The following is a 12,710-nucleotide window of genomic DNA, read 5'->3' on the forward strand; positions in this document are numbered from 1 at the left end:
ATGGTGAACAGATCAAAACACTGACAGAATCCATGGATGGCAGGCTTTTGAGTGTCCTTGCAAAGAAAGGTGGCTATATTGGTCGCTGATTTGTTTTTGTTTTGTTTTTGAATGTCAGAAATGTATATTTGTGAATGTGGAGATGTTACCAAGATGGCGGCGCGCACAGACGCAGCGGCCCGGAGCTCCTACACTTTTGCACTTTTGGTGGTACTGTGTATTATTTCACACAGTCTGGGGTTACTTCAATACAACAGAGATGATCTACTACAACTAAGCCGTGGAGATCTTCAACTAACATCCGAGTATCTCATCCCCCCGGAGATCGTTAAGCAACCCCCGGGGCTACCCGCAACAGCAAGCCGCAGGAGGAGACGTTGCGAGCGGAGGCAGAAGAGAGGCAAGCGGGGAGGCCTGTGGGCACGGCTAAAGACTAGTCCGTTTAAACCACCACTCCCGATCATATTCCTCTCCAACGCCCGTTCAATCCGTTACAAACTGGATGAAATACGACTGCAGATCGCCACTCGACGGACTTTTAATAACTGTTCGTGCATGATTTTCACCGAAACCTGGCTGGACAGCGCCATTCCCGATGCGGCTATCGATCTAGCAGGCCGCACCGCCTATCGAGCCGACAGGTCTGCGGACTCGGGTAAGAAGACTGGCGGGGGGCTGTGCATCTATATTAACAACCTTTGGTGCACGAACGTCACGGTAACGGAAAAACTGTGCAGTACAGAGGTAGAACTGTTGGTGTTAAAGTGCCGTCCATTCTATCTCCCTCGGGAATTTTCTGCCGTTTACATCTGCGCTGTTTACATTCCACCAGATGCTAATGCTAAGCTAGCGTTAGCACAATTGAGCAGCAGCATCAATAACAGCCTGGTAGCACACCCGGACAGTGTCTTTATTGCGGCTGGGGATTTTAACCACGCGGACCTGAAATCTGTACTTCACAATTTCCACCGTAATGTGAAGTGTGCTACCAGAGGAGATAGAACGTTGGACCAGGTGTACACCAACATGGCGAATGCGTACAGAGCCCAGGCTTATCCCCACCTGGGTCTGTCAGACCATCTCTCCCTTCTGCTACACCCAATATACACACAAAAGATCAAGAGCACTGGGATTACAACCAAAACCGTGAGAACATGGCCGCAGGATGCTATTCCGATGCTTCAGGACTGTTTCCACTGCACAGACTGGGATGTATTCAAGGTGCAGGACACTGACAATCGTGTCGCATTGGACAGTTACACCTCCACTGTCTTGGACTACATCTGTTTCTGTGTGGACAATGTAACAACTTGGAAACGATTCCGTGTGTTCCCTAATAATCCACCCTGGATGACACACGGAGTTCAACAACTTATTCGAACAAGGAACAACGCTTTCAAATCCGGGGACCAGGAGGCATACAGTGCTGCCAGGTCCAACCTGAGAAGAGGCATCAAGACTGCCAAGCAGCAGCACAGGAGGCGTATCGAGGCCAGGTTTGAGAACAACACAAACCCAAGGCAGGTCTGGGAGGGCATCAGGGCTATCACGGACTACAAAAGAAGAACACCATCACCCTCAGCCGACAGTTCTACTCTGGCTGAGGATCTAAATCTCTTTTATGCCCGTTTTGACAGGGAGAACACCGACCCTGTCCTGTCCCCTCTCCCCTCAACCGACCCTGCTCCGGTCCTGAGCACTCATGAGCTGAGGCGTGTGTTCCGGAGCATTAACACCAGGAAGGCGGCCGGGCCGGATGGAGTGCTGGGCCGGGTGCTAAAAGACTGTGCTGCGGACCTGGCGGACGTCTTCACCTCTATATATAACACCTCGTTGTCCTGTTCACTGGTACCATCCTGTTTCAAAGCAGCAACCATCGTTCCCATCCCAAAACAGTCAAATGTCACATGTCTGAACGATTTCAGACCTGTGGCACTCACCCCCATTCCCGCCAAATGCCTGGAGAGACTGGTCATTAAACACATCAGAGCTGCTTTTCCACCATCCCTGGACTCGCACCAGTTTGCATACAGGGAGAACCGGTCAACCGAGGATGCGATCGCCACAGTGCTGCACACATTACTGAAGCACTTGGAACACAGGAACACCTATGCACGGCTCCTCTTTGTAGACTACAGCTCGGCTTTTAATACCATCCGGCCATACAAACTCCGTCCCAAACTCCACCAACTGGGACTTAACTCCTCTCTGTGCAACTGGATTGTGGACTTCCTCACTAACCGTAGACAGAGTGTCAGAGTGGGTAAGAACACCTCTTCCACCCTTGTGGTCAACACCGGTGCCCCTCAGGGGTGTGTTCTGAGCCCTCTGCTATACACTCTCTTCACCCATGACTGTATTTCCTCCTGCGTGTCCAATCTCATTGTTAAGTTTGCAGATGACACTACAGTGCTCGGACTTATATCCAACAATGATGAGACAAACTATAGGACAGAGGTGCAACAACTAGAGTCATGGTGCCACGACAATAACTTGGTCTTAAACACCAAAAAGACCAAGGAGATCATTGTAGATTTCCGGAAGAGGGGTCATAACAACCATCTGCCTCTCTTCATTGGCAGTGAGGCGGTGGAGAGGGTGAGCAGTTTTAAATTCTTGGGGGTAACTGTGACCGAGGACCTGTCCTGGGGCAACCATATCACCTCAGTTGTACGGAAGGCCCAACAGCACCTCTACTACCTGAGGAGACTGCGGAGCGCACACATTCCCAGATCTCTGATGTTGAACTTCTACAACTGTGCCATCAGCAGCGTTCTGACGTATGGATTTCTAGTGTGGTTCCCCAGCTGCACCAAGGCCGATCAGCAAGCACTCCAGCGGGTGGTGAAAGAAGCTGGCAGAATTATTGGAACAAGTCTGCCAGAGATCAGTAATATCTTCCCCACTCGCTGTCTGAGGAGGGTGCACAGTATCCTGCGGGACCAACATCACCCTGGGCGCCACCTTTTCCATCTGCTGCCCTCAGGGAGAAGGTACAGGTCTATACAGGCCAGAACATCCAGACTGGCCAACAGCCTGTATCCACAGGCTGTGAGGCTCCTGAACTCTCTGCCCCCCTCTCACGGACAATAACCATATCCAACTTCTTAATAGCAATGAACTGGTCTGCATTGGTGCATCATATCTTTATTCTCTTCCCCCTCCTGCCCCCCCCCCCCCCTCTTTCTTAAATAGATAACTATCATATCTGATATCATATCTCACAGTACAATAATATTGAATGGGTTGCATTGTTGTATTTTGTCATTTTTCTCAGGTCTTTGTCTGAATTTCTACGAACATTATTGCTAAGGATTGTCTTATTGCATTGGAGTCACACTGGGTTAAATATGTACACTTGGGTTTTAAGGGGTATTTATTATTTTCTTCTTTTTTTTTTTTGGGTTGTATGGAAGCCCCAAACGCAATTTCATTGTTCTTGACAATGACAATAAATAAATAAATAAATAAATAAATAAATGAATATTGGTTTCGCTGGTAAAAATAAATAATTGAAATGGGTATATATTTGTTTTTTGTTAAGTTGCCTAATAATTATGCACAGTAATAGTCACCTGCACACACAGATATCCCCCTAAAATAGCTAAAACTAAAAACAAACTAAAAACTACTTCCAAAAACATTCAGCTTTGATATTAATGAGTTTTTTGGGTTCATTGAGAACATGGTTGTTGTTCAATAATAATATTCCTCAAAAATACAACTTGCCTAATAATTCTGCACTCCCTGTATATGTCATATCAAAACAAGCCCACACCTGCAGTTGTTTCAGTTTTTCACTGGTGTTTCCTGTCAGCTGGTCAACCTCACATCCATATCAGCCAACCAAATGACAAGTTCCTCCCTTTGTGCTTCAAATCCCTCCCACTCTGAGACAAGGAGCTGAAAGAGATCGAGAAAAGAGTCAATTATAAAGAAGAGAAAAGTGAAACCCTCCTCAGAAGGTCTGACTCGCATACCTGCAGTTGACCTGTGATGGACTCCAGTTTGGCGTTCACGTCATCGCTCGCCGATGCCAGCAGCCGAGTCTGCAGGGTGCCCTGGAAGAGCTCAGTTAATGTTCGACTCCTCCTGGTCAGGCTCTCCAGCTGGATGAGCCGAGGTCTCCCCTCTCGCCGCTGCCTCTGAACACAGAAACACAAATTGCATCTGAAGCAGGAGGTGCAGATTTTTTTGCTATTCTTTTCTAAATCCAGGCTAGATCACGTGGAGGTATTTGGAAAACTTTTTTGGCCAGCGGACGACTGTTGTCTTGCAGAAAGTCAAATCAAACATATGCGATACACAATCAATTCACAAGAACACATAAAAAAATAAGTCCAGTTCTTGCCTGATTTCAAGTGAAATCTGCATCAAAACAGGGTGACAGAAGTAAAACGAGAGCACAAAGCCTCACTTTTTACAAGCCTGCTATTACAGTTCTCCTCTATGCAGACGACTTTCCTGTTTTCAAGGCACAACTTGGATCTGCTGTACGAATCTTATGGATACACACTAAATGAAACAATAGTGTGCATGACTCCAGATTCTGATCCCTCATCCTAATATGGTCCCAACATAGCAACAGCAAGAAAGCAAATGTTGAGGCTTCAAAATACAAAGTCCATAAACCAATGGCTGACATGGGTTTTATCATAAGGGTGATAAATATACAAATTTCAGTCTGTCTTAGAGATTTGATGTTCATTTACCTGCAGATGCCCTATACGTACCTGCTCCATGGTTTTTCACAACATTTTGCACATCACTATTTAATACAGGAAGTAGGTGAACTAAAACAAGTCATCGTTCTTTGTGAGAGGACCATATTAATGAAACCAACCTCAATGACATCATAGGGATCCCTAAAGATGCTCCTGCTGCTTTTCTTCCTCCTCATCCTAAGCTTCCTTCTCCTTGTCCTCGCCTTCCATCCAATTGTAATTCAACCTAATTGTGTTTCTCCCCCTCCTCTTCCTCATTTTGTTGGAGCTGTGAACACAATTAATGTGAATCTGGATTAATTTGTGCAAACAAGAAAAATCTACAGCTTTTTGGTCAGAGGTGCTCTTGTGATTTAAGCCGGGTAGAGTAGATTTATGTGTTGATGCTACCTGCTTCAGCTCTGGCTGCTGAGTGATATTTACACCCTGGCTGGACTACAAACTTTAACCATGTGCTGAACTTTGGCCCGGCGTTGATACCTCTTGTTAGTATAACGACCTCTTCTTAGCTTGTATGTATGATGGTGGATAAATGAAATATACAAAAAAATTAACTATATTACAAAAGAACATCTACCTTGGAAACATCAAATGACCGGAGCATAACTTGTCAACTAGTCCGAAACTAAGTTATGCAGGAACAGTCAAAGACACACCTTCTCATGTCACATTTCTATTCATTTCTATATAATTCGATTAGACAATAAAGAGTCATCTAATCTAATTATTCATTCAAAACACTTATGCATAGCTGTATTTTATACAGCTCATACAGAATTCAAAGTACAGGTTCATGTGAGTATTTAATGTACGGCTCAGATCTACAGAATTTCAAGAGTTTCTAGAGCAGACACAGAGCTCACGTCACAACAGGCTTCAGGCGCCATTTTAGTGACTTTAACAATATATTACATTTTAATTTCGGTCTAGCTGACATTAGGTTATGTACGCAGCACGCAATTGAACCACATATTTTAGAAGCCAAAGGTTCAAATTAGCTGGGAGCAGCTTCACTTAATTATAACAGTGGTTTTGTTAGGAAAACCGTTGGATACTAAATTGCGTTGACCTCAACAGCTAACGTATCTAGCTAATTGCTACTGTTAGCACAACATTAACAGCAAGCTACAATGACGAGTAACAAAAACAAAACAGTAATAAGGTTTTAATGAAAATGTTTTACCTTTTCTAACAGTCCCAGAATCCACAGCTTCAAAGTCCAGCAGGTACTGAAGACTGTTATCCGTTTCGCTGTCACCGTCCGTGAGTTTTTTTTCCCGAAGGTCAAGGCCCGCCGCTCGCACACTCTGCCTGCGCATGCGCATCCCAACGACTGACCCCCTCCATCCGCTCCCGGGAGGTTACAGTATGACCTGTTCTGACGTCACTCTCTCTCTCCCTGTCATTTATTTGGCTCGAAACACATATTAACAAATTGATCAGTGATGAACAACTACTCAGATCATTTACCTAAGCAGTGTGCTTTGTCAAAACGAAGTCTGTGTCCATTACACTGACATTCTGTTCTGCAATTGTTATTTACTTGTATTTTATAATTTGACTTTACATACTGCTGGGTGGTTTGTAAGGTTTATTATTATCATTATGCTATATTTTCAAAAATATATAATAATCTCAAAAGTAATGCCTTGGAGTAGAAAATAGTAATGCTTTATTAAAATTTAAAACTAAAGTACAGTATTTGAATGTGTGTATTGTGTCTATTGTTTGCAAATATTTCTAACTTTTATTTGAATATTCAGTTTCCTACCATCTTCTCTTAAAGGGTAATTGCCAGGTATCCCGCCCTTCCCCTTCGCACACACATGCACACAAAGAAAACACACAGTATAATTCACAGCCTCATTATAGTGAATAAATATTTATGCCATTTACACCATCAAACTTAGATTGCTAAAGATGAAGAACCTTTTGTTCTTTAAAGAACCATTTGTAATAGCTGAAGAACCATCCACAAAATAAAAAGGTTCTTTGACGTATGATGGTTCTTTAAAGAACCATGAAGACATCTGAAGAACCATTTAAGAACCATAATTTTTCTGAGTGTAAGAGGTCTGTAACAACTCTGTGTGGCATGAAGAGGGGGTGAGTTCACTCCCCTACAGAGGAGAGATCGTATCTTCCTTTGCTGATTTATGGTATAGTAAACACACGTATATCTGTTTAAGTATAAGAGCCTTTTGTTTAGATAAATGAACTGCTGGACTTCCTTACTGTGTTATCTAGGATGAGGGGGGTCTACCCTCTTCCTGACCAAGGATGTTTGCTTGTGTGCTTTTATGACCCTTTGATCAGCAGTACCCCCCCCCCCCCCCCCCCCCCCCACACACACACACACACAGGCAAGGTACTCTTTGTGTGAATGTAGACGTCATATGTTAATGAACCTATGCATATTCATGTAACCTCAATAAAAGGACAGTGGTACGGGAGAACGGACGAGAGCAACTGGGGTAAAGCGAAGGAACGGTGCCTGTCCGGTTCTCTCCCGTGCACGAGAAACATGAAGAAGCTTGCCTACTTGTGTCTTGCTTTGCAGTGTAATTATATTGTCTTCAACGTTCCAGCGGATAGATTCAAGCTACAAACCTATCATTAATTGGTCCTTCGAGAGCCGGAGCCCTGGAGTCGACATTCACCGAGGGGAGAAGAGGCACGCTGAAAGACTGACGTCAGCCAGGAAGTTCCTGTGGATTCGCTGTCTGTCTTTTCTCCTCGATGAATGGCGATCGGCGGGATTCGAGGCTATACTACACGCTAAGCAACACCAAGTAAGTTTAAGTCTTTGCCGCTGTGTGCAGCAAAGCACGCATCCACTGTGTGAGGTTGCGTTGAAAGTCTTTATCACTGTGTGCGATAAAGCACGTGCGTCCGGTGAGTGTCCGGTTTTGAAATCGCCCTGGGTGTGTGTCCCGAGCGTCCCTTCATTGGGTTTTGTCGCGCGACTGGGTGAGCGTCCCACAACTGGGTCAGGGTCCCGAGCGGTCCGGTGTGAGTCCGGAGTAGGCCTATTTTGTGTTATTGTCATCTTCGTCCTCGTCTCGTTGTTGTTGTTGTTGTGTGAGTGTGTGCGGAGCAGAACACGTGGTCTGTGACACCGACTGTTGTTGTTATCATGGGTTTCTAAGCAACCAAGAGTGAGTTGGAGGGAGACAGACGTTTGTGCTGGACTTTGCTCCTGGCAGCTGACACAAAATGTTAACTCTTTAGCTTGCCCTGATCGACAACAGCCTGTGTGCCAGACCATAGACGTAATTGAGGTGGATAGTTGTTAAAAGTAATCTACATTAAGCTTGTGGTTGCTTAAATTCAGTACAATGACATATGAGGAGAAGTGATATAGGTAAATATTTAAACTAATGAAGTGCATAGAGGCACTTGACCTGTGAGGAAGACTGTTGTCTTATTATGAGCCATTGTTGAAATATACAGCACGCCTGTGAAAACAACTAATATGCTGCAACTACTGTGTGATGTTGCATTGCAGTTTTCTTTTCCTGAGCTGATGAGCAGGCTACACATTATCAGATCGAGAGCTGTCTGAGAACTACTCAAAGAGAGGAAAACAGAGCTATGACTCGTGTGTGTGTGTGTGTGTGTGTAGCATCAGCATCATGTTTTTGTTTATTTGTTTTGTTGGGTTGAAAATAATTAAATAAACGTGTGATCATGCCTATGGATCACCATGGCACATATCTCCAGCCATATGGTTTATTTATGCAGATGAAAAAGTGAGTGTGAATGTGTCTGACATCACAGTGTTTTTGTGCACTGTGCAAAAGTAATTGCCTTTGATTGTGAGTGAGAGCGGTGATTTTGCGGATCACAAGCTATTATAAAGAAAAAAAAAGAGTGAAAAAGAGACAAATTACATTGTAGACGAAGAAAAATAATCACAGGAAAAAGGTTTTTGTGTTGATCAGCCGAAAAACAACTACAATGTCATTTTCTGCTTTTAAGAAAGGATTGTTCACAAAAACACAGAGAGAGAGAGAGAGAGAGAGATGTGTGTTGATTAAGCAGTGATGATGATAATGAACATGTCTTAGTTTGTCACTTTCAGGTGAAAAGCAGACCTGTATCAATTTTCCACATGCAGCGGTCGGACGAAAATTTAAACAATAGTTGTTAAACAATAGTTTAATAATTGGAAACGTTCAAGCCAAGTTTCTGGCTGACTTATTTATAGCACGATCTGTCTCAAAACTCTCACTCTTACCTGAAGAAAAACCTGATCAGCAGCGGCAGTATCGGAGCAGAGGCTGCAGAAGCAACCTAACAAAGCACAAGAGAAGAAGAAAAGCAAACCCATCTTCCTATCTGATTGGATGAATTCCACGGAGGGGCGAGCAAGATGGCGGCGTGAAGAGGAGTTTTTGTTTGAACTCTTAGAACGAGACATTTATTTGACGTCTTTCTGGCTTTCGGGACCTTTTGGAGATCAGCGCGCTAAGCTTGCTGGATCTGAGGCCAGGTTCGGCGGCGGCAGCATGTCAACATGTTCAGAAAGGACTGAGTGACTCGGCAAGCCACATGCGGCTAGCATGCTGGCTAGCGACCATAGCTACATGAAAGAAATGGACCCTGAATGATGCGCTCAACGTGCCGGCTGTGGTCGGAAAAGCTCCATCATAAACACGCCCTGTGCAGAGGTCCAAGCCGAAGAAGGTCGGCCCCAGCGTGAGCGAGCTGATCGTGAAAGCCATGGCCGCTTTCAAGGAGCGCAACGGCGTGTCCGCGGCCGGTCTCAAGCAGGCTCTGGCTGCCGCAGGCTACGATGTGGACAAGAACAAAGCCCGTGTCAAGACCGCCTTCAAGAGCCTGGTGGCGAAGGGCACTCTGGTGCAGACCAAGGGCACCGGGGCCTCCGGATCTTTCAAGATGAACAAGGCTACTGAGACCAAAGCCAAGAAACCGGCAGGACCTGCTAGAAGTCGCCCAAGAAGGCAGCAGCAGCAGAACTTCAGCAACCGCATCAGAGGACAATAGAATGAGAGTGGTGAGAACACAAATTTTGTTATTAAATGTGGGAAATCAAAATTTGGGTTAGCAAACCTGGGGAAAAGAAAACTGACTGCTTAAGTTGGAAAATTGTGAAGGAGTCTGAAACATATACAAACATATACAGAATCACACAGAACAGGCATTAACCCTACTAACACAAACACAAGAGAGCTTATGAAGATTAGACAACATCTTCAGCATGTGAGTCTGTTTATCATCTTGTCCAAGTCACTTAGTGTGATGCAAAGACCAGTGGACTCATAGCACATTGGTTAAGAAATGATCAAATAATAGTAGAGAAATGTGTAGGAAAGGCAGAGAACATGCTCTGCTGGATATGCAGCTCCACAGACATGCATTAAACCTGCCTAAAAACACAAACACACATGCAATGAAAATTAGCTTGTTATCTTTCATCAGTGTTAAAATAGTGTCAATTTAGCAGACATCCATCCATCCATCCATCTTCATCCGCTTTGTCCGGGGCCGGGTCGCGGGGGCAGCAGCCTAAGCAAAGAGGCCCAGACCTCCCTCTCCCCAGCCACCTCCTCCAGCTTGTCCGGGGGAATACCAAGGCGTTCCCAGGCCAGCCAAGAGATATAATCTCTCCAGCGTGTCCTGGGTCTGCCCCGGGGCCTCCTCCCGGTGGGACATGCCTGGAACACCTCACCCAGGAGGCGCACAGGGGGCATCCTTGTCAGATGCCCGAACCACCTCAGCTGGCTCCTTTCGATGTGGAGCAGCAGCTGCTCTACTCTGAGCCCCTCCCGGATGGCCGAACTTCTCACCCTATCTCTAAGGGAGAGGCCAGCCACCCTTCGGAGGAAGCTCATTTCCGCCGCTTGTATCCGCGATCTCGTTCTTTCGGTCACTACCCACAGCTCGTGGCCATAGGTGAGGGTAGGGACGTAGATCGACCGGTAAATTGAGAGCTTCGCTTTTACACTCAGCTCCCTCTTCACCACGACGGACCGGTGCAGCGTCCGCATTACTGCAGCTGCAGCCCCAATCCGTCTGTCGATCTCCGGCTCCCTTCTCCCATCACTCGCGAACAAGACCCCGAGATACTTGAACTCCTCCACTTGTGGCAGGAACTCATCCCCGACCCGGAGTGGGCACTCCACCCTTTTCCGGCTGAGAACCATGGCCTCAGATTTGGAGGTGCTGATCCTCATTCCCGCTGCTTCACACTCGGCTGCGAACCGTTCCAGTGTGAGCTGGAGGCCTTCACCCGATGAAGCCAACAGAACCACATCATCTGCAAAAATCAGAGATGAGATTCTGAGGCCACCAAAGCGAAAGCCCTCCGCCACTTGGCTACGCCTAGAAATCCTGTCCATAAAAATTATGAACAGAACCGGAGACAAAGGGCAGCCCTGGCGAAGCCCATCACCCACCGGGAACGAGTCCGACTTATTGCCGGCAATGCGAACCAAGCTCTTGCAACGGTTGTATAGGGATCGAATGGCCCGTAGCAATGGGCCAGACACCCCATATTCCCGCAACACCTCCCACAGGACACCCCGAGGGACACGGTCGAATGCCTTCTCCAAGTCCACAAAACACATGTAGACTGGTTGGGCAAACTCCCATGCACCCTCAAGTATCCTGGAGAGGATAAAGAGCTGGTCCAGTGTTCCGCGACCAGGACGAAAACCGCATTGTTCCTCCTGTATCCGAGGTTCGACTAACGGACGAACTCTCCTTTCCAGCACCCTGGCATAGACTTTCCCAGGGAGGCTGAGGAGTGTGATCCCCCTGTAGTTGGAACACACCCTCCGGTCCCCTTTCTTAAAGATGGGGACCACCACCCCGGTCTACCAGTCCACAGGTACTGCCCCTGATCTCCACGCAACATTGCAGAGGCGTGTCAACCAGGACAGCCCTACAACGTCCAGAGCCTTCAGGAACTCGGGGCGGACCTCATCAACACCAGGGGCTCTGCCACCAAGGAGTTGTTTAACTGCCTCAGTGACCTCGCCCCCGGAAATTGGCGGGCCATTCCCCTCATCCCCAGACTCTGCTTCCTCCTCGGAAGACGTATCAGTGGGATTAAGGAGGTCCTCGAAGTATTCCTTCCACCGCATGACAATTTTCTCAGTCGACGTCAGCAGCGCTCCGCCAGCACTATACACAGAATTTAGCAGACACTTGTTATCAAATACTGAATTTATCCAAGAAAAAAAAATTGACTCTCTAGGTTGCAGGACAACAATTTAAACTTTTGTGGAAAAAAGAAAAAAGATCCTGGTTTGACCAACCAGAGATCAGACAATAAATTTAGTTGTTGATATAGTAAATTGGGAGAAGCTTCCTGCTTGATTGAGCAGCATAAGTAATTTACTGTATGAGGGAAATTGTCTTTTGTGATACTATTTTGAACATGCATTTCTGTTGTCCTGTCAACTTAGTGGGTTAATAGCCGATATGCAAATTATTTGATTGGTTTTTAGATTAATGAAAGGTGACTGAATTCTTGCACAGGTGACTGAATTCTAGCACGAGTGAATGGGATGTGTTGGAGTTTGTTAGAGTGGAGACTCTAAAACACTGAGTTTCCTGTTTTGATGTGCGAGTGAATCCTGTATTTAGATACACAACTCTGAATACGTCAGAACAAACGTCTTTTGTGAAGTGCATGACAGCATGTCACATGTTTTATGATGAAGGGAAAAGGAAAATTGAATAAAATAGATCTGTGGCCTAAATGAGTGAAGAGCACAGACCTGGTGATTAAACTCATAGTTATGTGGTGTGGTGTGTTGTGCAGCTGATGGTTGGTTTGGAGTGAATCTAGCTGATGATTCTTCTCCTGTTGTGAAGTTGATGAGGAGCTTGTGTCATGACTTAACAAGGCCTTTTTATTTTGATACTTTCACAGTGCACTGAGAGTTTGGTTTGATAATCTTTGTTATTTTTCATTTTTATCTTTTGAACAGGCACTGATTTTGTTTGTCTATT

The 12,710-nt window shown here is 45.7% G+C and overlaps 2 protein-coding genes across 2 annotated transcripts; one reads left to right on the forward strand and one right to left on the reverse strand.

Annotated features, from left to right (window-relative positions):
- Positions 1-3,486: 3,486 nt before the first annotated feature.
- LOC143421034 (uncharacterized) lies at positions 3,487-6,052 on the reverse strand. The gene is made up of 4 exons (XM_076889721.1): positions 5,908-6,052; positions 4,844-4,992; positions 3,981-4,145; positions 3,487-3,903 (listed from the first exon to the last, which is right to left on the reverse strand). The coding sequence occupies exons 2-4, from the start codon at positions 4,898-4,900 to the stop codon at positions 3,814-3,816; spliced, it is 312 nt and encodes a 103-aa protein (XP_076745836.1). The 5' UTR covers positions 4,901-4,992; positions 5,908-6,052; the 3' UTR covers positions 3,487-3,813.
- Positions 6,053-9,445: 3,393 nt separating this feature from the next.
- On the forward strand, positions 9,446-9,853 carry LOC112435565 (histone H1.3-like). Its single transcript, XM_076889573.1, has one exon. The coding sequence runs from the start codon at positions 9,450-9,452 to the stop codon at positions 9,732-9,734; it is 285 nt and encodes a 94-aa protein (XP_076745688.1). The 5' UTR covers positions 9,446-9,449; the 3' UTR covers positions 9,735-9,853.
- Positions 9,854-12,710: the final 2,857 nt, after the last annotated feature.

The sequence above is a fragment of the Maylandia zebra genome, linkage group LG11 (assembly GCF_041146795.1).
Source record: "Maylandia zebra isolate NMK-2024a linkage group LG11, Mzebra_GT3a, whole genome shotgun sequence".
Classification (NCBI taxonomy): Eukaryota; Metazoa; Chordata; class Actinopteri; order Cichliformes; family Cichlidae; genus Maylandia; species Maylandia zebra.